This window comes from Falco biarmicus, chromosome 5 (assembly GCF_023638135.1).
Source record: "Falco biarmicus isolate bFalBia1 chromosome 5, bFalBia1.pri, whole genome shotgun sequence".
Classification (NCBI taxonomy): domain Eukaryota; kingdom Metazoa; phylum Chordata; class Aves; order Falconiformes; family Falconidae; genus Falco; species Falco biarmicus.
The window spans coordinates 5,504,092-5,529,111 of record NC_079292.1 but is presented as its reverse complement, the minus strand read 5'-3'; the positions used below and the strand labels follow the sequence as shown (position 1 = coordinate 5,529,111).

The 25,020-nt window shown below is 35.8% G+C and overlaps 1 protein-coding gene across 4 annotated transcripts in view; it reads left to right on the top strand.

Annotated features, from left to right (window-relative positions):
- The window catches only part of BRD1 (bromodomain containing 1), a 63,815-nt gene that overhangs the window by 11,541 nt on the left and 27,254 nt on the right, over positions 1-25,020 (top strand). For 2 of the 4 annotated variants that reach the window (XM_056339975.1, XM_056339978.1), the window contains exons 4-9: positions 6,549-6,705; positions 13,131-13,262; positions 17,414-17,542; positions 18,334-18,646; positions 19,436-19,696; positions 22,943-23,431. In XM_056339975.1, coding sequence (XP_056195950.1) covers positions 6,549-6,705; positions 13,131-13,262; positions 17,414-17,542; positions 18,334-18,646; positions 19,436-19,696; positions 22,943-23,431 — 1,481 coding nt within the window. The remainder of the gene's footprint in view (positions 1-6,548; positions 6,706-13,130; positions 13,263-17,413; positions 17,543-18,333; positions 18,647-19,435; positions 19,697-22,942; positions 23,432-25,020) is intronic. The other 2 variants (XM_056339976.1, XM_056339977.1) reach the window with 2 other exon arrangements.

The following is a 25,020-nucleotide window of genomic DNA, read 5'->3' as shown; positions in this document are numbered from 1 at the left end:
CAGTCATCATCCACTGATGTTTCTTGTAAGATTGATTCTCTTGGAAACCTTTCTGATACATGTGGAAACTACTGCTGCTGTCATCCTGACCTCTGTGTTTAAATAAGAAAACAATTTGCACCTGAATCAAGAAGAAAGCTATTATGGTGTTCACTAACTTTGGTGCAGTGGTATTTAGGAAAAAGAAAAAAGAAAAAAAAGGTAGCTTTAGAACTTTTATTTTCAAGCTAGTTCATCTTGACTCTGGTTGGCTTGTTAAATGGGAATTAATGTGTGTTAGGAAGTGTGACTTTATTTAATAGTTGTAAAAGTGGATCTTGATTTTTTTGAGGAAAAAAAATTGGGAAAAGACTTCTGTATCTGGTCTTAAAAGCCACATGTTGATTGATGTCCAAGGGGTCATTTCCCCAGCTAAAAATCCAGAGGATAGAATTGCTGTCTCGTATTCACATATGCCCTTTTCACAAAGTGGATATAGGAATATGCAGAACATAGAATATTTTTTTTCTTTTCTCTTTGTTTTTTTTCGCATGTACAGGGCAAAGAAGCTTGAAACAGAAATTCATGTTAGATATGTCTGTAAAAGGTGCATCGTTAGTATTCTGTGTGTCCTCTAAGGATTTCAGTCCACAATTAATTATATATGTGATAATGCAGTTATGAAGAACAAAATTAATGTGTTTTTATTTTTTGATACTTCTGAATTTCCCCAGTTATGTGAACTTTCATGAAGAGGGGTTTTTTTGGTGGCAATTAGAGGGCATTGCCTTTTGTAAGTGCTATACAAAAACATGATTTGCAGAGTGTGTTGTCTGAAGAAATATCTCCTGGTAGTTTTCCATTCAATAGACAAGTTAGAGTGCACAAAAATTAGCAGATAAATACCGATATTTCTTTTTATTATGGATTTTTGATTTATACTTGTATCTTCTGCTTTTGAAGGCTTTTGATGAATCCTTTTGAGATTAGATTTCAAAATCATGTGTAGTATGGTTAAAAATACTATAAAAAAAGAAGTACAGAATAATATTTTGAGTAATTTTAAGGAAAAGGCATGACTCAGTATTACGTGTAGGAAGTGGCAGAAGTAAATCTATACATGTGATTTTTGTGAGAAGGCTAAAGAGGTTTTCCAATGTGACAGGGTGGGGTTGGTTGGTTTTTTTTGTATTTTTTTTTCTTTTTTATCCTTATCTAGAGGTTTGGAAGATCACGAACTTTGTTTCTATTCTAACAATTAAGTAACTTGTTATAGCTAATGGAGAATTGACTGAAATAACACAGAATTTTCTTAACTCTTAAATACAATGTTCTACTTTCCTGTCCAAGAAAAATTTTACAAGCTGCTTGCTCAAGTAGAAAAATAGATGGCTGGTTTCATAGTCGTCTGAAGCAAGAAAAAGTGCTTCCTACATGTTCAGTCAAAACCAAATACTACTTAAATACCAGTAAGTGCAGAATAAAGAATAGGAACCTGAAGAGACTTTCAGGCTTAGGAAGATGTGTCAGTAGATAAAATATATCCTGTTGGACTATTAGCGTAGCAGAGAAAGGCAAAATCAGTAGCTAGAATTTTAAAATATACAGACAAAAAGGAAAGAATGTGAAGGTGATTCAAAACTGGTAGACTTATGAGGGAAGTGATCTGGGAACGGGACGTTTCTGTTTCTTGAAATCTTCAATACAAAATCTGGAAAGTAGATCTTCAATACAAAATCTGGAAAGTAGTTATAATTAGGAAAGCGTGTATTTGTCACATGGGGACTCTGCAGACTTGTGTTCTATAGAAGTTTAAATGAAATCATTGTCACCCTTTCCGGGATTTGATATGCACCCTGTTGGATACCCAGCGGACTTCTGCTGGTTACAAAAGAAACCTTGTCCTTTTTCCAAAGGAAATAAAGACATGCAAATGGACTCCCATTTTTACTTACTCATCTATCTGTGTTGTCTTGAAAGCTGATCAAAAGGTTTTCTTGCTTTTGGGTTTTTTCTAGTGAGGAAGCAGTATAATAAGTTGATGTTTTGGTTTTTTTTTTTTTATTGAGGGTATTACAAATGCAGACACAGCAACAAAGCTGTCTCCACTGTGGGTGTTTTTTTTTGGTTTTGGTATATGGAAAGGCATTGTACAAACAATGATAAGCATCTGCTGCCAAAGGTTCTCTGCGAAGGGTAGGGTTTCATCTGTCCAAGCAGGCTTTCTTATCATTGAAAGCTGGATTTTTTTGATACGGAACTAGGAGGAATAGCTGGCAAGACCCCAGAATTAATTCCAGTTCCCAAAATAGACACTTCCATAGCTTTTTATTCTGTTTGTTCTGTTAGTTCTTTTCCAGTTAGTGTAATTGGAATTACCATAGTCGTTTGTAGGTAATTTTTTATTTCTTTTCTGCTTCCTATGAGTCTCAGTATGTTCTGTGGAACTCTACTGAGCAAGGCTTGAAAATTCAGATGTTCTTGAAAGTCTGTTTACTTTTTAGCATTTGTTCAATTTAGATTTTTTTTTTTTTTTAGTTCTGACAGGTTTTAGAAACGTATCTGCAATCTTTGTGTGGGAAAATAAGGGTATTTTATTTGCTCAGTAAAGTGGAACTTAATGTGATCGTGTATGGGTATTACCATAGTTCAAGAGAAACTGGTATTTTAGTGATACTAAATAAAATATAGTCTCAGTTTTTTGTGTGTACCTTTAATATAGCTATGTTAGATAAAGGAGGATGCAAAATAAAACTGATGAAACTGGAGGCTCAGGGGAAGTATAGTAATTAAAATACTAGGTTTAGTTCAAGTTTGAAAATTGATTTGTTTTAGTGGGTATTTGATCTTACTTGATCTTACAGATTTTCATATTAAGTTCCTCTTCTGCAAATACTGGCAACAGCACGTACTTGCTTAAGGAAATTTTCTCTTCAGTTTGTTTTGAAAACTTGAGAATGGAGATTTGCTATAGAAGTCTGAATATAATATTGAAATTATATATGAGACTAAAAACCCTGTATGATTTGTGGAGCAGTTAGTGATGATTAATAGAAAAGTTGCTGAATGTCATTTACTTTCTAAGGTTAAGCTGCCACATAGTCACCAAAAATACTGTTTTCACTTTTTCGTGTAACCAGTTGCTGTAGTTGCCACAGTGACACATAACAAACTGGGAGAGGAAGGCAGTCATGAGTAGGAAGAAGGAAGCTGTGAGGTTACAAATATGAGAGGATCATATCTCTTATGTTGACAAAAAATACTTTATGCATTTATAAAAAATGAGGAAATACAGGACTGAGTAACACTTAGCTTTCTCTGAATGCTTTGACCAGTGCATTAGGAGTATCACTCTTTACAGGGTGGATTATCCATCAAATGTCTGTGTGAATAGAGGGTTAATGTAGTGCAGCATATAAATTACAGTTTCTCACCAAAGCTGTTAATTTTCATTTTAATTTAAATTTGAGTTTGCTTACTCTTTCAAAACAAACCAATTTCTTCTTCTCGTCCTTGTGTTGCTTTTGTAAATGCAACATATTTTTGATGCCATAATTTATGCTTCAGCCTGAACTATGGTTTCAAAAGGATCTGTGTTTTTTTTCTGCTCTTCATTAATGCTTTTTTCCCAACATAGATGTAATTTTTTTTAAAAAAATGTAGAATATGCAGCAAACTCCTTTAAGACGACTAATAATTTAAAAATTCTAGTTTGACGGTTTAATTTCAACATTTAGAAATTTAGTTCAAGCTCAGGTAGCAGAAAGGAGCTTGTCCAAGACTGGTGCATACCTGTATGCCTTATTTCGTGCTTTTGTGGTCAGCTTTGCTGTGGCTGGACGTATCTTTGTGGTGAGAACCTGTTTACTAGAATGGTAGTGCTGCCACGGGTAGGAGCTTCTCTATCAATACCCAGTCTGTGCTACTCCTAGCGTTCTACAGCAGTGGACAAATTGTGTCTTATTTTCTCAAACCAGTTGTATTGTCTGTCAAAGTGTTTTGGACAGTAAACGTCTACTGGGAGTATCTGACAAAGCAAAAAGGTGATCAAGAAATTGCTATAGTTAGTGGGTTCTTAGGGTCTAGCAGTAGATAAACATGTTATATCAGTAAGATCATAGTGTAGAGGCCCTGTAGATAAATGCCTTGTGAAGAGCTTCTGACCTTTGTATTTTGAGAAACTAAGGGGTGATTGGTGGTGTATTGCCACTACTGAAATCCGGTGTCTACCTGAAGTATGAACAGCCAGTATTTGTTTGGGTTTTTTGGGAGGGAAGGCAGAAAGGAGTAGATTCTTACCCCTTGTTAAGTAGTTTCTTCACTCCAAATTATTCTCCTCCAACTTTCAAAATACAAATAAACAGAAGATATCTTCTGTGAACATCTTTACTAAGCTTATTCTAGCACTTTACCATTGTAATTATCTATGAATAGAATGGTTTGTTATGTGAATGGGCAAATGTACTTAAAGCTGTAATTAAAGATGTTTGCCTAGTCTTGCCACATCTGATGGGTGTGAAGCCAAGGCACCTTTCTTCATGTTAAGTTATGATTTTCTGATCTTTCCAAGTAGGTATATATTTTGCTAAGGCTTTTTGACTTGGTTCAGTAGGTTTTGCTGTTTCCAAGAGATGTGAAAGTAATTATTTCATTTTGATTGCATTCTATAATTAATTGTAATTCTGTTGTGTTTGAAGTTTAATATGGTCACATTAAGGTGTGTTCTGCATAGAGTGAGTCTTTGTGGAGCTTGCCTCTGCCCTTCAGTGAAAGACTTAAAAGACAGTCCTAAGCCCATCTTGAGGCTTTCTCACCTTTAAGTTAAGCTAATTTTTTTCAAGAATGCCTAACTGGCTTAGTTATTAATTGAAAAAAATATGTCACTGAAGAACTGAAGGACACAGTGGGACTGTATTTTAAAGAAAACCTGTGTTTGCTCTGTCTTTACGACTCAAAGCTCTGTAGCTACAGTTAGCATAGCACTGAGTAGACCTATATTGCACGTTACCTTCTATGCAGTCCCAGAAAAAACAACCAGGGATAGATGACCTTTGGTGAACTCAGGGTAGACTCACTTATGTCAGTGAAAATCATCATTGACATCTCCCAGGTGTTCTTAAAATTAACGTTTTGCCCAAGGTTTACTTACACCTTTAAATTTTAATTAGGTATTTAACTACTTTTCTTCTGTCACTCACCTAAGAAACTGCTTTATTTCTAATAATAAAAGGGAAAAAGCAGGAAAAGACTACTATGTGTGTATGTTCATGTTTTGGGGTTTGGGTGTTTCTTGGGTGGTTTTTTTTTCCCCATTTAAATGCTTTGTGGTTGTGCTCTACAAATCAGACACTTCTTGAATTTAATTTTTCCTATTATGTTATTAAATTTTATTTCTCTGATAAACCTCCTACCATTGTAGAGTTTTGCTATGGGCAGTAATATACTGAGTGAAGAATTGACAGATTTCTGTTCATTGATACTATCTTTTCTGTAATTTTTACATTCAGCTCGGGGAGATCCTTTCTCTCCAACTCATCCATGCCCTCAAACAAATGAACAATCCCCCTAACAATACAGGTGGTTGGTGCCTTGGGGCATCTTGTGTTAATTTTGCAAGGACTGTCACCTGTGACAAATCCCTGCAATATCATACAAAACCAAAACTTTTTAATTCTACAACCATTAACTTTTTTTTGAAATATTTTGCCTTGATTTCTCACAGAGAGTTGAAGATCTGTTTCAGATAAACTTTTTTTTTAGGGCAAGTTTTGAGAGGTTAGTTTTCATGTGTGTGACTTGGAAATATTAACGTGTCATTATTCAAAAAATAGTCAAGATTGTTGTGTGTAATATTTATACAGCACTTTATTATTTTTAAACAGAGGGTATGTAAACAGTATTTGCATCTCTTAAACAAGTTTGAAGAACATACTACTTATTTAATCAAGATGCTTTGCTTAACTGTATCATCCTCTCTTGCATCTTTTCTGTGTGGACATTTTTATTGTATGTGTGGGGTAAAATCGTAAGTGTTCTGTTTGACATTTTTTGTTTGCTTTATTTACCAAAATTTAATTTTAGTAGATGAGTCATACAAGCTTTTTGTTGCATGTTTTTATGTAAAAAGTTTGAACATGTATTATGTTCAAAATAAATTACTAATTGTGTGTGAAGGTGGTAACAAGTTATCTGCAAACTTTCGTAGGCATTTAGAGCTTTATTTCTGATTGTATTTTCAATAGGAAAATTATGCTGAATAAAGCTTTATTCACAGCCCTAATCTGGGATTGCTCTTGGGATAATGATCATGAAAAAAATTGATACCCTTTAGCTTTATAAAGTACCTGAACATACTTGGTAGAAACCACAGTGTCAAGCAGATGTATTTGATTGTAATGTACTTCTCAGAAATAATTGTACTAAAAAGGATGTCATTGAAAGAAATTAGTAATCTGGTGATCGCTGCTGTTATGTTATACATTCATGCATATCTGATGTTTAACTTCCATAGACAAATACTTTCTATACTTTACTGTGAAAAATACAATCTCAGTTTTTCCATATTTTAGATTAAATAAGATTATGAATCAGGTGGCCATTCAGCGGAAGAAGCAGTTTGTTGAACGAGTTCACAGTTACTGGTTGCTTAAAAGACTGTCTAGGAATGGTGTTCCTCTGTTGAGAAGGCTGCAGTCCAGTTTACAGTCACAAAGAAACACACAACAGGTATGTGATACACTTTTTACTTCTAAGAAGAAATCAGAAAATCTCTATTTTATAGAGTAAAAAATTAACCAGGAAGCAGCACGGAGTAAAAACTTTCTCTTCTTCAAGACTGAGTAAATTCTTTGTCTTATTTATTCTTAAGTAATATGACCTATATTGAAAATCAGACATTATTTAATCCATTTTAATTTGTGAGGTAGAAAAAAATATTTGTGTGGGTTTTTCTTTCATTTTGCTTAAATGTTTCACAAAAATGCTGTCACCAAAACTATCCTAATACCATTGTTCATTGACTAGTATTGTGTTTGGAACTGACTCAATGTGCTGTGAGTTAGTAAAATAAATAAATTTTGTTTTAAATTCATGAAAAAATGTAAAGCAAATATAATCTTCAATACTTGTAACTAAGAAAAGGGGTATTTTTACTTCAGATCCTTATTGCCCGTCTTGTTTGGTAAAAACAGAACAAAGAACAAGCTGTTGATGAAGTTCAGAGACCCGTTTCAACTTTTAGTTTCACTTTTGGTGTAGTTAAATTGGATTGTAGACAAGCATAAACATGCTGGTATTTTGTGAAAAGTCAAACTCATCCTAGATAAAATATGTCTAGGTTGGTTAAAGTTGTATACATTTACCCATCAAAATTGCTGAAAAACAGGAAAATGGTCACTCCAGATGTGTATCAGATTCAGAAAGTGTTACTCTTCTGCTTCCCATTTTTGTAATATGAACAGCTCTTCAGTGATGTTAGAGGGTCTGGCAGGTTTTTCCTTGTTTTGGTTTCAAGTCACTGGGTGTCTTCGAAAATACTTTAAAAGGTCTTTTTCTGAATCCCATGTATGGATCCATATGTGTAGACCTTGAAACACTGTGAAGCATCATAACGTGGAAATTCTTACTGCATCCCAGTTACCTTTTCTAATTGAACTGAAAATGTTGCTGACAGTGTTCTTTCCATTCTCCAGGTGTTTGATTTCCGGTGGAATTGTTCATGTAAAATAGCCTCTAGGACTTAAGAATGTATTTGATAATAATTCACTTGTATTAAATTGAGGTTGGTTTTTTTCCTCTTTAAGGATTAACTATTATTTTTGTTTGAATTGCATTGCTGTTTGCTGATTAAGTCATTAATTGATGTAGTCATAAAAATACAATTGTCAACACTGCTTCCTAATTATTTGATCTGACATTTTTGTGTATGGTTTTTTTTTCTTAGCTTTTCATGAAAATAATTAATAATTCCCAGAACAATTGAGGTTGGTAGGGACCTCTGGAGGTCATCTGATCCAAATCCACTGCTCAGGCAGGGCCACTTAGAACAGGTTGGCCAGGACCACTTCCAGACGGCTTTTGTGTATCTCCAAGGGTAAAGACTGCACAACCTCTGTGGGCAACCAGTGCCAACGCCCTCACAGGAATCCAAAAAAAAAAAAAACCACCAAAACACAACAAACAAAAATCAAAGAAACAACAAAAAAACCACACACAAAAAAAAAAAAAACCAAAACCACCCCCCAAAAAAGTGTTTTCTGATGTTCAGAGGGTCCCTCCTGTTTTTCACTTTGTGCCCCTGGGCTCTTGTCCTGTTAGTGGGCACCACTGAAAGGCGCCTGGCTCTGCCTCCCTTGAGGTATTTGTTTGGATTGATCACATTTCCCTAGATTGATCACATTTCTCCCCTTAAGCCTTTTCTTCTCCAGGCTGAACAGCCGCAGCGCGCTCAGCCTTTCCTCATAGCTGAAATCTCTGATTCTTTTTAGGTGGAATGTAGCGATAGATTCCTTTTAGGTGGAATTAACTTTGAATATAAATTGGCCACTTGTTCATCTTCCTTTCATTGCTTCTATATTAGTCCATTTTAATACTATTTTTTTGGGTTGTAACTTCTCTAAAATATTTTGTATTCTACTTCTGATCTTGGATTAATCTTTTAATTCTGTTGGAGAAGTTTCTATTCTGAACGGTGGTGCCTGGCAGTGACCTTATAATAGCTGAAATTAATGTATTCAGATAGTAGACTTTTTTAAAAAAATGAGCTTGAGTCCTTATAAATAATAAAATCAAGCAAAAAAATCTGGGGCTCATGTGGCATTATCAATCTAGACTATAATTAGTGTCTGAAAAATTATACTTGCTAGTTGGCAGTTCAAAAGTACTTTTCCTATTGAGATGGCATGATGAGACTGCAACATTTCTAAATACTTAAACAGTAGCTACCAAGATAATATTACTCTTATAATTGATGTTTTGGTATAATAGAATATGCCTTAGGTAGTGGCTGTTTAAAATCTTTGCCTGTTTGCAGTCCTGTATAAACACTATTTCTTTTCCAATTACAGAAATTAGAAAAAGAAGAAAGTAAGAAAATAATGTCATCATTTTCTAAATTGGAAAATACTTGATTTGTTTATTAAAAATTGAGGCACTTTGAGACTTTATTCTTCAAAACTAATAATTGAAACTAACTTTGTCCTATGAAAAGAAAAAAGCAAATTTCAGGCAAAGTTGAATATTAAATGATTCCATTGATGAAAAATATGTAGCTAGTGCTTTTCGGTGAGTAGCAAGTGTCCAGTATATGACACTGTCTCTTCTCCACAGCATCAATAAGTATTTATAATACCTAGTAAAATAATTGTAACTGCAAAGCATTTGATGCATTAGTCATTTTTGTTACTCGAAGTATAAGCCAAACCATAATGAAGATTTTATTAAAACAGCTGTGGCATAGCTGTTGTGAGAATGCCTCAAAATTTTGGGGATACAGATGGTTATTTTGGTCTAAAAAGGAAAATTCTTTTTACCTTATTTTATGTGAGAGGTCAGAAAGTCGAGAATACTAAATAGGTTTTCAGTCAGTCAAAGGAATGTAAACACTGATGTAATACAGATTCAGAGGAGATTTTTTTCTAAATTATTATTATTGTTGTTGTTACTTAAACCGAAAAGAAATGTTATGAGGAATCAAAACCCTGATAATGGTTTCAAGATGTCTAGTGGAAGGTGGTTTTGATCCCTCTAATGATTGTTTACTAGAACAAATTTGACAGGGGGGGAAGCATTCATGATTTAGGATGACTTCCTAATGAATGTGTTTCAGAGCTCAGTTACGGTATGCTTTTGAAGGTGACGTTATATCAACTAACAATTCCAAACCAGGCAAGAAGATCTTAACTTACATACTACCTCACCATCTGCAGGAGCAAGGAACCCTCTGAAATAATGGTTTATACTATCACTTCTCTCTCTACTTAGAAATTCAGGAAAGATATTGGAAATACTCAAATAAACTTGCATCCCCATTATTTTTTTTTTCTGTACGTAAAGAATGCTTGAATAAGATGTGAAATTTAAGTGCAGTAACTTGTTGCAGCTGTAATGCAGTTGGTTTAAAACAGCTGTTCAGAGAAATAAAGTGGAAGGTGCAGGTGGCTAAGGACATCTGCACTGAGGATTTCACTAAGAACACAAGTTGCAACTACTGAATGTTTTCGCCTGATTGGCATACAAGTGCCGGCAGAGAGTTTTAATAAAAATAATTGTATTGGTCAAGGTCCCGTTTCATCACCACAATTCTGTTTTTGTTTGGCTCATATTAAATTACAGTCCCTGTAGGGAGTGAGGCTGTGCCCATGTATTCACATCCAGCATAAGGAGTGATCTGTTGGTCCAGTCTTCCTGCTAGTATGCAGAGACTGGTAACGTACTCACTGTGGGAGTTGGAGCTGAAGACCAGTTCAATTGATACATATTCTCTGTGTAGACTTAGCAGTGCTTCCCTCTTTCCTCAACTTTAATAAATTGTGTCAGTTTTAGCTTTTCTAGGTAATATTTAGTGGTCAGCAGGAACTAAGTCAATCAGAAAATACCAGAGAGTTTCTTTCTGTCATCAGCCAGAAGAAACTTCCTGGCTTTGTTATAGAAAGGAAGATTTGGAAGAACTCTTTTACAAGGAAGTTAATAGAAATTTCCTTGTGAGAAAGTTTTTGGAAAAAAAAAAATTAAAAAATTGAAAAGAACTCTTTTTATCCAAGTTTATTACTAGTTAGCACAATGCTCTGGTTTCCAATACCTCCAATACCTCTTTTGAGCTTGCCTGGATCTTTTAATGCAATTAAGGTATATGTTGTATGCCAGGTAATAAATATGTTAGGGTAAAGGAGGTTTGTATTAGCTACTACAACCATGTCTGCCAACGTTGGTTTGCATAGAAGTGTCAAAAAATTGTAGTCTTGGAGCTATTAATCCCCAAGCGTGAGTGGCATTAAAGAAGGGAGTGTATGTGCACACACAAAAAAAGGGGGCAAGCAAGGTCCTCTTGATACTTAGGGCCACATGTGCAGATTTACACCTACCTGCCTATTTTATGGAATAAAATTGGTCAAACAAATGATTCAACTAAAAAGATAAGCTTTATTTTTTTTTTTTAAGAAAAAGCCAACTATACCTTCAGATTTAGCCAAATACTTAAGTTTCTAATGAACTACTGCAAAATCTGCTGTAACAAAGTAACTTTTTTTTTTTTCTTTTCTTGCTGTATTTAACTTTCCTGACCCACCCTAAAACTAGTGTGGTTTTGTTGACTTGGCTTTCAGACAGGATTGCTTCCCCAGTTTCTTGAACTATGCAATTACATAGGACAAAATGGCTGCAAGCAAAGGGAGGACAAGCCTTCCACTTTTAGCGATAGCCATAACTTCATTTGAGATCTGAAAAAACAGTGAAACTATGGAAAAATTTTGTAGCTATGTCAGTGAACAGTTAGGTTGTTTTTCCACACGTGGGATCTGTACTCAGAGATGAAGGGGTGTAAGAGAGCAGCAGTTAGTGGCTGTGTAGACTTTGTAATTCACTGAGTCTGAGAATTTTAAGGAATTGAAAATGTGCTTATTAATTTTTTTATTTATTTCAGAATCTACTTTGAACTATTCTGACCCTCAACAGTTAAATGGTTGCGTCTTAAAACTTAACTCGTTAAAAGAAACTGTAACTGTCAGTAGTAATAGTCATTAGGAAAGGGAACTAGAAGTTTCTAGCTACAAATTTTTTTGTCTTTTTTTTTTTCCTCCTGTGGTCCCCCCCCCCCCCCCCCCCCCAAAAAAAAAAAAAAAAGAGGAACAAACAGTTGATTCCAGATTCTTGTATTGTAATACAGAGATAGTTGATAGTTAACGATTTTCAACTTCAGTGAAGTCAGATCTGAATTAAACTAACTTCCACAAATACTTGCCTTTGCTTTCACAAAATGTATAAAGCAGTAGAACGTGATGCAGATCACAGAATCATAGCACTTGCAAATCTGTTAGATATTTTTTTGAATTGCCAGGTTTTACAGTTCTGTGTTCAGAACCTTCTGTCTGAAAAATTGCAAAGCTTCCTTTAGAGGACCTATGATACTTTTAAAATTATCCTTCTGTTTGGAAGGTTTTTGCTTTGAATGTAACAGTTTGCAATGTTGGTTATTGTTCATTTGCCTGGCCAGTTTTCTTTATTCCTTTGTCTTCTATTTTTTTATAACTTACTGAATGTATTGTTTGTTTTAGTTTAAAAAAACCCACCCATGATTACTTATAAAGTGTTTATTGGATTATGATAGTTACAGGGAAGCGTACAAAGTTTTGGATCTGTTTCTGAGGTTCTTTCATAAAATACTCATTTTAAATGTAATAATTTTCCAAAGCAAATGTTTCTTTTGTGTATTTGGTACTAATATTAGGACTTCTGCTTTCTTATGGCTTTGTTTCTGGTGAATTACCAATACCATTTGAACACTATAGGTAGTATTACAATATCCTTTTTTATGGAAAAAAAATAAAAACAAGAAAGGCTGTTTTCTGTACGTACATATCAAACTAAGTACTTGCAGTATTTAAACACTACTTCTTCCTAGAAATGTGTGAATTAAATTCCTCCATTCACCGCAAGATTGTATTACTGCATTACCCATTTGCAGTGCCATTTGAAGTTACTATATTATTTAAGTGATTGCTTTTCATTTCCTGTCCTCAGAAGTCCTAATGATTTTGTTCTGTTAAAGCATGTGTCTTAATTGTGCTGGGTGCGGGGGGAGGTGTGCTGTGTTGAGCATAACAAAATTTTTTTTCTACCAGGCTTCAGTCTCTGAAGAAGCTGATGATGTTCACCTGTTTTGGATTTTGATGTGAAAATACCAAACCTTATTTTGTGACTTGTTATACCGCTAGGTTGCTGTTTGCTATATTACTTTTTCTGATGTAAATAGCCTTCACCATAGGATTGCTTTCCAGCTTATAGATTTTTGTTTTCAGCTAGAAGGTCAAGAAACTCTAGAAGTACTCTGACCAGTAGTTTCTCCTTTCCTGTGTATACATTCTGTAGTTGCATAAAACTAGCTTATAAAAAGAGGTTAGTGGCTTTAATTTCATGAAAACCTTTTGTTTTTTTAGAGAGAAGATGATGAAGAAATGCAAGCCTTAAAAGAGAAATTGAAGTACTGGCAAAGGCTGCGCCATGATCTTGAAAGAGCACGTTTGTTGATCGAACTTATACGTAAGCGTGAAAAGTTAAAAAGAGAACAGGTAAATGGACCACATTTTAATTTGGTGAAACTTCTCTGAAGGAAAGATAGTTTAAGTATTTTCACACAGAGTTTTTGCAATAGGAAGACTGCAGAGTTTGTCTTTTAACCCTCATGTAGGATCAAAAAATATATGTGCATGCGTTCCTCATATATAAAGTTAATGTGGAATTGTAGAATGCTTTGAGTTTGAAGGGACCATTACAGGTCATCTAATCCAACCCCCTGCAATGAGCAGGGACCAAGTAGATCAGGTTGCTCAGAGTCCCGTCCAGCCTGAATGTTTTCAGGGATGGGGCATCTACCACTTCTCTGGGCAACCTGTCCCAGTAATTCACCACCCTCACTGTAAAAAATGTCATCCTTAAATCTAGTCTGAATATCTACTCTCTTCTAGTTTAAAACTATTACTGCTTGTGGTGTTGCAACAGACCTGACTAAAAAGTCTGTCCCCATCTTTCTTGTAAACCCTCTTTAAGTATTTAAAAACCACAGTAAAGTTTCCCCGGAGCCTTCTCTCCTCCGGGCTGAACAAGTGCAACTCTCTCAGCCTGTCTTCATAGGAGAGGTGTTCCATCCCTCTGATCATTTTTGTGACCCTCCTCTGGACCCAGTTGAACCTGTCCATGTCTTTCCTGTGCTGCGGACCCCAGAGCTGAAGGCAGTACTCCAGGTGGGGTCTCACGGGAGCTGAGTAGAGGGGGAGAATCACCTCTCTCAACCTGCTGGCCATGCTTGTTTTGATGCAGCTGAGCATACAGTTGGCCTTCTGGGCTGCAAGTGCACATTGCTGGCCCGTGTTCAACTTTTCATCCATCAGTACCCCCAAGTCTTTCTCCTCAGGGCTGTTCTCAATCCCTGCATCCCTTAAGCTGTATTGGTACTGGGGGTTGCCCTAATTTAGGTGCAGGACCTTGCATTTGGCCTTCTTGAACCTTATGAGGTTCACATGGGTCCACTTCTTGGGTTTGTCCAGGTCCCTCTGCATGGCATCCTATCACTCAGGTGTGTCAACTGTACAAGTCTGCTTGGTGTTGTCTGCAGATTTGCTGGGAGTGCACTTGATCCCACTGCCCATGTCATTGATGAAGATATTAAACTGTACTGGTCCCAGTACAGACCACTAAAGGACACCACTTGCACTGATCTTCCTTTGGACATTGAGCCATTGATTACAGCTCTCTGGATGTGACTATCTAGCCAGTTCCTTACCCACCAAATTGTCAGTCCATCAAATCCATATCTCTCCAATTTAGGGAGAAGGATGTTGTGGGTGACCATGTCAAAGGCCTTGCAGAAGTCCAGATAGATGCCATCTGTAGCTCTTCCCTTGTCCACAGATGTGGTCACTCCACCATAGAAGGCTGCTAGTTTGTTCAGGCAAGATTTGCCCTTGAAGCCATGCTGTCTGTCCCAAATAACCTCCCTGTCCTCCATGTGCCTTAGCATAGTTTCTAGAAGGATCTGTTCCATGGTCTTCCCAGGCACAGAGGTGAGGCTGACAGGTTGGTAGTTCCCACAGTCCTCCTTTCTATGCTTTTTTAAAATGGGTGCAGTGTTTCCCTTTTTCCAGTCATCAGGGACTTCACCTGACTGCCAGGACTTTTCAAATATCATGGAGAGTGGCTTGGCAACTTGCATCAGCCAGTTCCTTCCGGACTCTGGGATTCATCTTGTTGGGTCCCATAGGTTTATATACGTTCAGGTTCCTCAGGTGGTCATGAACCTGATCTTTAGTGGGAGGGACTTTGCTCCCCCAGTCCACATCTTGTGGTCCGTCTACTCACGAGGTGTGGGCAGAGGTTGCCAGTGAAGACTGAGGCAAAAAAGTTGTTGAGTACCTCAGCCTCCTCTTCATCCATTGTTACGTTCGCCAGTCATGTTCATTGCAGGGGGTATGCTTTCTTTGACCTTCCTTTTCTGGCTGACTTATCTTTAGAAGTCCTTCTTACCACTCTTTTTGTCCCTTGCCAAGTTCAGCTCCACCCATGCTTTGGCCTTCCTGATCCCATCTGTACATAACTGGGCAGTGTCCTTATACTCTTCCCAGGATACCTGTTCCTGCTTGCAGTGCCTGTGCATTTCCTTCTTGCCCTTTAGTGTGACCAGCAGGTCTTGACTTGCCTGTTCTGGTCTCTTAACTTCCTTTCCTGATTTCTTACACCTAGGGATCAAGAGCTCTTGCACTTTATGGAAAATGTCCTTAAAGATCTGCCAGGTCTGTTCTGTTCCTTGTCCTTGAGGACAGTTTCCCAGGGGTTTCTATTGACTAACTTCTTGAACAGCTGGAGGTTTGCTTTCCTAAAATTCAGGGTCCTGACTTTACTCTTCACCTGACCCATATCTGTCAGGGCTGTGAACTCCACCAGTGCCTGATCACTGCAGCCCAGGCTGCCTCCAATCCCGATGTCTCCAGTTGGCTCACTTCTGGTGGTGACTTAACAGATCCAGTACTTCATCCCCTCTGGCCAGGCTGTGTATTACCTGGCCTAAGAAGTTATCCTTAATGGACTCCAGGAGTCTCCTGGATTGGCTACAGCTCACTGTACTACTTTTCCAGCAGATGTTGGGATGGTTGAAGTCCCCCAGAGTGATGAGAGCCTGTGAGCCTGATGCCTCCTGTAGCTGGGATAAGAAGGCTTTGTCGATAGGCTCCCTGTGACCAGGCAGCCTGTAGTGAACACCAGCCACAAGGTTCCCTTTGCCTTGAACTCTTAATTCTTACCCATAAGCTTTCAACCTGCTCATGGCTATTCTTCAGAGACAGCTTTTTCACAGTCTGTCTAGTTCTTGATGTAGAGGGTGACCCTTCTGTCCCTCCTTCCTTGGCTGTCCCTTCTGAACAGCCTTCAGCCGTTGATAACCACTCTGCAGTCATGGGATTTGTCCCACCAAGTTTCACTGATGGCAACTGGGTCATAGCTTTCTAGCAGCACAGTGGACTCCAGCTCTTCTTGTTTGTTGCCCATGCTGTGTGCGTTGGTGTAGAGAAATTATTTAACAATCCATTTTGTTAGACTAGTAGAGACAATTGGTTTCTGAAGAACTGTAGAAATTTTGATCTCTACAAGCTTTCCCAATACATGTGCCTATACTGAGTAGCACTTTTATTCTTCTGTCACCAAAAAATAAAGCTGCATCTGAGTCCTACAAGACTAGAGTTAACATTGCTGGGAGAAGAGATTTGATGAAGTGATAATGCCGAAAGATAGCATTTGATATGAAAACCTCGAAAGCAAAATGTTTGCACTTAAGAGTCTTTGTCCTTATCTATAAAAGCACTATTCCATTTTTACTTTTTGCAAGCTGTGAACGTTGATTGCAAGCTTACATAGTTTGTAATTCTTGAGTGCTTTCTGGAATTTTCATGCATCATTCCTGTACATTTACATATCACTTCCAATACATATGTATTTTATGTGTGTACGTGCATCTGTAGTGTTTTTATTATATGTATACACGCACCCCATTAATGTGTCATTAAGCATTTATTTTTGCCATAATGACACTGTTCAAATGTTGATAAATCCTTTTAAATGGCCTGAAAATAAAACTATAGAGGACTTGTAATATTGCTAAAAATAATGAAAATTCTGAAGGATGATCAAGTACTTGAATACGTTGTTGATTCTGTTTTTTTTAAATTATTGTCTTGGAATTTACAGTAAACATTGTTTTTAAAATTACTTTTTGTTTTGGCCTTAGGTAGCCTGTAAATGTTCATCGGTTTCTCTTTTTACACTTTGAACATGGCAATACAACGGAAATTTAATTTTAAACATGTTAACTTCAAATTGTTGGTCATGTTTTCAAATTGTTGGCAAAGTGTAAAGCTGTTATGTAACATCTTTTCAAAGAAAAATACAGTTAAAAAAATGGAAAATAATTCATAGATAAAATACAAATTTGAGTTCTGAGAAGCTGGAGTTGAAGTCGAGTCTACAATGAGGGGATGAGAATGACTTTTCTTATAAAGTCATCAGCTGAAAATGTTTGTCAGACAAATGCCAACTGATGATACTGAAAGTAGCATTAAACTTAAATACATTTATATTGTATTCCATGTCTAAAGTACTTCGCTATTGCTGCAAAACAACTTTAAAAGGGTATCTTAATGAAAAATGCTCTGTTGGATAATTATTACTACTTTAGGTCAAGATTGAGCAGGTTGCTATGGAACTGCAGCTTACTCCATTCACTGTACTTCTGCGATCAGTTCTGGACCAGCTGCAGGAAAAGGATTCTGCTCGTATATTTGCTCAGCCAGTGAACCTTAAAGAGGTATGTTTTGTTTCCTTATGTTTAGATATGACTTGGTGGCCCTTGAGTACAAGAAAGAAATCATTGCATGCAGAGTTGGGAGCAATGTTAACTTCTAATCTCTATTCTGATAATTTACATTATGAGTTATGACTTGCTGCTATGAAAGTCTATGCTTATATACCAAAATAATTTCTGGGAAATACTTGTACAGAATGACGTGGGTACATATTGATCTTTTGCAATAAGATTATTTGATATAGCAAACTCAAAGGGTGCCTGAAAATTTGAATGTAGATGCTGTGTTCTTGTTTGCAGGTGATACTCGTTTTCATTCACCGGGAAACTAGATACAGAGTGTCTGTGCATATGTGCATATGCAACACACGTGTATAAATAATATGTAAACATGCATGCCTATATACATTGTATATATGTGTACATTTGCTACATACACATGTATATATTATACATACGTACACATATGTATAAACATATTTCTAAGTAGGCGGATGCATAAATACGTGTATAACATGTATATAAAACCACAGAATTCTAAAATCATGTAGTTTCAGCATCTATTAGCAGAGCTCCAGCTTGTTGCCCAAGATGCAGGGTCTTGTAATACGTGAAGTTCTGTTGGCATGCAAACGTTTGCAATATCAAGATGTGCAATTCTAAGCTACATCTTAAAGTTCTTGATTTGAGGTGTTACAAAAGATGTTTAAAAATGTGGATCAGTTAATAGCTAATGTTATTTTGTCTGTAATAAGATAATTTTACCCATTTGTGTTTTAAATATTTATTCAAAGGTTCCAGACTATTTGGATCATATTAAACATCCTATGGATTTCTCTACCATGCGAAAACGGTTAGATGCTCAAGGCTATAAAAACCTCAGTGAGTTTGAAGAAGACTTCAATCTTATCATAGATAACTGTATGAAATACAATGCAAAAGATACAATATTCTATAGAGCTGCAGTGCGGTTAAGAGATCAAGGAGGTGTAGTTCTCAGGCAAGCTAGGCGAGATGCTGAAGGAATCGGTTATAATAATGAAACTGGAATGCACTTACCTGAACGGCCTAAACTTGAGTCACCCCAGCCTTTCTCTTGGGAAGATGGTAAGATGTTTTTCAATTACTTTTAAAAGTTGCTTTTTTTTCATTACATACAGCCTGTACATTCCATACAAATGTTGTAATGTTGCTGTTCAGTTTGCTAAGTGTTCACACCCCTCTGCTTAAAAACGTTGCTTGAAAGGTTCAAGTGTTTCTATTCTACTACATCTGTTGCTAGAAAACAGTGTTATCCAGATTTTGATGCTGACAATGCCAGAACCTAATTTAACAAGATACATGAAAAAGGTTTTTAAATAGAGTGCTTTTTCACATGATTGTATGTGCTTTAAAGTCATGGAAAATGGCTACCAGTGCACGTAAACTTAAGCACATTCTTAAATAACGTACTGAATTAAAAAATCAAGTACACTTGTAATACTAGGAATTAAAATTACTTCTGACACAGACATCAGTTGTATGAGGTTTTGGCAGTGAAGGACAGTAATTAACATGTTTCTTTTATAACCATAATTTTGCCCTTCTCTTTGACAAGAAGGAAATCATCTATTAGGGTGAGAAGAATTAATTAGTCTTCCTTCTGACCTTTTAATTCTTTGCTCTGCTACTTAGCTTTCTTGTTCAAAATGCTGATCAAGAAGAATAATAATTATATAGTAGGAATTCATTTAGACATTTCTTCACTGGTAACGGTGAAGCTACTAAGACTTTAAGTAGCTATTTGATGATATTTTTTAATTCTGGCAAGTGAATTTTATTCTTTTTTTCCTCCTGTTGGTGGTGGTATTCTGGGAAACACTAACACGTTTCCAATTATACATGTTTTGACTTCAGTGGATAGGTTACTGAATCCTGCAAACAGGGCGCATATGTCCTTGGAAGAACAGCTGAGAGAGTTGCTAGAAAAACTGGATCTCACCTGTGCAATGAAATCCAGTGGGTCAAGGAGCAAAAGAGCAAAGCTGTTAAAGAAAGAAATCAGCATTATTCGCAACAAACTAAGTCAGCAACACAACCAAGCTCCTCAAATAGAATCAGGTATTGGAAGTTTTGAAGAAGAAAGTGCAGCGTTAGAACAAGATGGAGAAGAAGAAGGTAAGATTTTAAACCATGTTTAAATCAGTACTGTTCCAAATGTCTTCAGTCAGGTGCTTTAATCATGTGAATTAAAGAATTGTTTTACTGTTATTACTATGAATATTATTTAATTTTTAAATGGATAAAATAGCCACTTAATCACAACAAATGTTTTCAGAATATGAGAATGATCTTAAACAGAACCGCCCTCCATTATTTTTCACAGTTATAGCAAGGCTTTTTAATAATTGAGGTGTTAAGAATTGAAAATACAGACAATTGTACAAAAAGGAATCAAATGCCTGAGTGGAAAACACACTTTTGGAAATACACTTAAATGCCTAAAATATGTATTAGGGATCATGTGAGCCTAGCTCAGTGGTGCTGAAGACTCTGGCTTTTGTACTATCTTTTATAGCTTTTTGGTTTTTTATTCTCTACTCCAGACTCTGGGGAGGGGGGAGGGTAGGTTTTGGTTGGGGTTTTATTTATTTTAAAATAAACCTAACTATTGATAGGATTTAACAAACTTCACGTTGTAGAATCAAGTCATCTATATCTAACCAGCCTTTCCCCTTGAGCTTCTCTTACTCCTCAAAACATTGGTCTTGGGACTGCATGTGCTTTTGGCAAATTCCCGTTGATTTCAGTGAGAGCACTAACTTTATATTTCAGTTGAATATCATATTTGCATTTTTAGCTTTTAAATCAGTTACTGAGGTCTGTATTGCTCATTTTTAAATTATGCAAAGAAAACCTAGTCTCTCTTAAAAAAAAAAAAGCTATCTTGACTTTCTTTCGCCGTCAGCTCTTCTCTAAAAAGCTAACTTGTGCTTTAGGAGAGTTAAAGAGATGTTTCATTTTGAGTAAATGCATTAAATGGGAGCAGGAAAAAGCTTAAGGGAAAGTGGAAGCATGGTAATAAACAAAGCAGTTTGTGTCTGGTGCAGCTTGTTGCTATCAGAGTTTTTGAAAGGTAAAGTTATTAAAATGACTGTCCTTAACTGCCATTCAAACAGCAGCTTGGTGTTTTAATTCTTATTCATTCAAACAAGTTATATGTTTGAAATTTGAACAACAGTAGAAACAGTGTACATGAATCAGCATGCTTATCTTGCTCTGAGGCTGTTAAGTATTCTTAAAACATTTAATGATTTTTTTAAAATTTTACTTAATCTTCAAATGTTGATGCTACTGAATATAGTTCTTCAGGAATGTAGTTTCTGGCAGATAATGAATACATTTAACTTGTAGCTTAACATTTTTATGACACAGTCTTTCACTGCAGCTGCTGTCCAAAACAGTCCAAAAATGAGTAGTAGCTGTTTTGTTGTATTTACAGTGTGCTTTTTTAGAAAAAGCATAATGAAGAGCATGATCCGGAGTTGATTGGCGTTGTTGTTACAGTTCTGATTTAGTGAAGACTAATAGTCATTAGTTCAAATTTCAGTTCTGAAATGGAAGGTACTTAGAGGAGTGAAGAAAACAAATTGCCAAAAAGAAAGATGAGGAAAGTAGCAGAATCCGTGCCCAGGATCTCTGTAGGAGCTGATTTTAGAAGAGCTGTAGATTACTCCCTTGTAATTCTGTTTTCACTTTCTGATCATGTGAAGAATATAGTGCCAGAATAACTAATTTAGGTTTTAGTCTCTAAATAGTTCTCAAGTGTTCTTCTGTGCTTAAATCTTTTTGTGACTATTTTGTAATTAATTGTAAGGAAATCAGAATGTGTTCGCAAAGAACAGTCACCTTGGACATTCTAAACTATAGGCTTTTTTAATTGGTAGTACTTTAAATGTGCTTATCTGATCGTAATTTTCATTCTAAATGTCTTCCTGAAATACTGAAATACTAATTCTAGTGCTTGTGTGCCTTCAAAGGATGTGAGCATAGTGACACTTCATTTTAAAAATATATTTTTAATGTGAACTCTGCTGTTGTTTGATTAAAACAATGGGGCAGAGATTTTTCTGCACTTAGAAGTCATTGATTCCCAAGTAAGCATTGCTGAGCCAAAACCAAAACAACATAGGGTTAATATTTAATCCACTACAGATAAAGGGCTTGAACCCTTGAGTTGTTAACACCTTTTTTCCAGGTGACATAGAAAAAATTAACTAAATTTTAAAACTTCATGAGATAGCATAAATATTACACTGGTCTCATACAGTTACTCTAGAGTAAGCATCTTCTTTCTTCTTAATTTAAAAGTATATTTTGGAAGCTAGGAAGAAGGTTTTAATATCTTTTGAGTTGGACAGTTGTGGGTTAGGAAATCCTTCTATTTGGGAATTCTGCAACAGTAGAACGTTTATTTTCTTCCCTGTCACTTGGGATATAAAACTGAAACTAGTTTTGTATGGTCACAGTTATATCTCCGTTGTCTCTTCCCAGCATGGAATTACTGGAATTGACTGGGACATGATCATGTTAGGGGGAGAGAGAAGAATTAAAAACCCAACCAAATGAAAAACCAAAACCCCAAACAAAAAAAAAAGCAAAAAACCAAACCCACCCAAAACAAACCACAAAGAAGAAGGAAGAAAAAATGGTAGAGGGTGGTTTTTCTGATTTTTCCTATCAAGTCTACATTGACAAGTGTGTATTTGCCAACTAGTGGCTAATCAAGCTGCAGGACTTCAGAGATGGTTGTTGGCTCTTTTTCCTCCCCTTAAGGAAGTATAAAAGGTTCCACAGCTGTAAAACAGCTTTGCAAATCTTGCCTTTCTGTAAATTTTATACCACGTTTTAGGTCACTCTAGTAAATCAGGTTACAAATACTTTTTTTTTTCTTTTTATGCTTCTGTGATAAAATTTGTCTTAGGCAGGTAAGGTAACTATCGATAAGGTGAAATAGTTAAAAATGTATATTATCAACAATTTTTCTTGAATGGCAGTGTAATTGCATTTAACAGATAATCATCCACTACCCCAATTTTATATTTAAAAAAATGGATTGATTTTTTTTTTTTTTTAGTTAATTAAACTAACATAACTGCATGAGAAGTAAAAAGTATTTTTCTAGGTGTCAATTGTTAACACCAGTTGTAAACACCTACTTTTCTATCCCTGTTACATTCCCAGTATAAAAGTAGGAACTACTAACTAGGACAGATTGTTGCTAGACAAGGTTTGTTTTTAAAATGTTATGCTTTGTTTCCAAACAGAAATTTATTTGGTGGGCTGCACATTTATAGTGAGTTTTATAATAGACTTTATAACTACAGGTTTTCAAAAATCACACTCTATTTATAATTTTTTCAGGAGATAAATCTCCCCCTAAACTTGAACCATCAGATGCATTACCTCTTCCTTCAAACTTGGAGACTAATTCAGAACCACCAACCCTCAAACCAGTAGAACTCAATCCAGAGCAGAGTAAGCTTTACAAAAGAGTAAAATTTGATAATGAATTATATAGCACTTCCATTCAGAAAGAAATAAATGGACACACTCCAGAACACTTACTTGACAGTAATCTCAATGAGTCGACTGTTTCTGCTGTAGCTGAGTCATCAACTGATGTAAACAGACGTACATCCATTCTCTTCTGCAAATCGAAAAGTATAAGCCCCCAAAAGTCTGCAAAGAACACTGAAACCCAGCCAACTTCTCCACAGCTAGGGACCAAAACCTTTTTGTCTGTAGTCCTTCCAAGGTTGGAGACACTTCTGCACCCAAGGAAAAGATCAAGGAGTGCATGTGGAGATTCTGAGGTTGATGATGAGTCCCCTGTAAAGCGCTTGGATACAGGTAAATGTTACAAAACTTATTTGAATGGATGCATCTCGAAAGTTAACATACCTGATAATTTTTTGACATACATGTAATTGGTAATCTTCAGATTTTAGCACTCAGAACAGTTTTTCCTTACATTTGAGTAGTTACAGTTTGGAAAATTAATTTGTGTTGGCCCTATGTAGTTAGACCTGAACCAAGTTTTACTTTTTTCGCTTAGCAGTGGGATCTTTGAATTTACATGTGTGGGTGGGTGCCCTTTTTTTTTTTTTTTTTTTTTTAAGGCAGTGTTCTGTTTTATTTGTTGCAACCAATAGGAAAGGTGAATCAGCACCTTTTTTTTAAAAAAATTCCCCGTGAAATTATATGGAAACTTCATATATGGTGCCAAAACTAGAACTCTTGTGAGGAGGAGCATGGAAAATACATCTTCCATGTATGACTTTTCTGCTATAGTGTTACTCCAAGCATATTTTCACATTATGAAACTGATGACTGTGTGTGGGGTGCTTTGTGTACCCATGTATTTTATGGAAGTGTTAAAATCCCAAAGTATAATGACATTTCCTGTGTTTCTTTTTTTTAGTCGGTGCACTTTATTTAAAGTTGAAGAATCTAAGTGTAAGATTATGGTCTTAGTGAGATTTCTCTAAAGAGCATTATAGAAACAAAAAAGTTATCTTGATAACATCGGTGCGGCACAGTTGAAGATGTTAATTACACCTTTTCTTAGTGAACTGTAGTTCTATTTATTGGAGACATTTGAATAAAACCCTCTTTGAGGAAGAACAGCAGCAAAAAGAAATTACTTAAGTATATTTCCTTAACAACAATCCATGGCCATTGCTATGACTTCAATATCACCTTTGAAATAATTATTTTTGTTTCATTGTCATGTTGATAACCCGTATGCAGGTATGAAAACAGCATGTGTATTTTTGTGGGTTTGAGTGAAAGATACAGTAATGTAGTTGAACGTTTATTATGAACATGTGATTCAAAAGCTGTCTGTATAAGATTGGGGGACATGTGTGTGTGTGTGTGTCTTTTCATTTAGATTCTTGTTTGGGTTTTCTGTTTTGCCTCTTTGGAAAGCCCAGTTTCCATTCTTTTTTCTAACAGCTTGGAAAGAGGTATGGATTTGATGTGGTACTTTAGTTCTGAAGTAGGAATCATGTGAAGGTAGTATGATGATACAAATGAGTTAATCTTCAGTAGTGACATAAAAAGCTTTCATTTCCAAATATTCCAATATACCAGTCTTTAATCTAGGTAATTTCTTACATAGATTGCATTTTATCACATGCACACTGAATAATTTTGTGCTAGATCACACCAGGAATTAATACTGATTCCTTGAATTCTTCATCTTAAACTTTGTAATTTATTTCTTTTTGTGGAAAAAATGTTTTTATTATATATGAAAACTGACTTAATTCTTGACCAAAGACAATCCCACCAGTTTTCTGAATACATTTAAAATCTTGTCATTTTGTTCCATTTCTGTCTGTGGAGTTAGGCGTATGTGGAGCATATATGCTTTTGATTATCTTCAAAACAAAAAAACCTCAACCCAAACAATTATGGATGTTTTCTTCTTATTT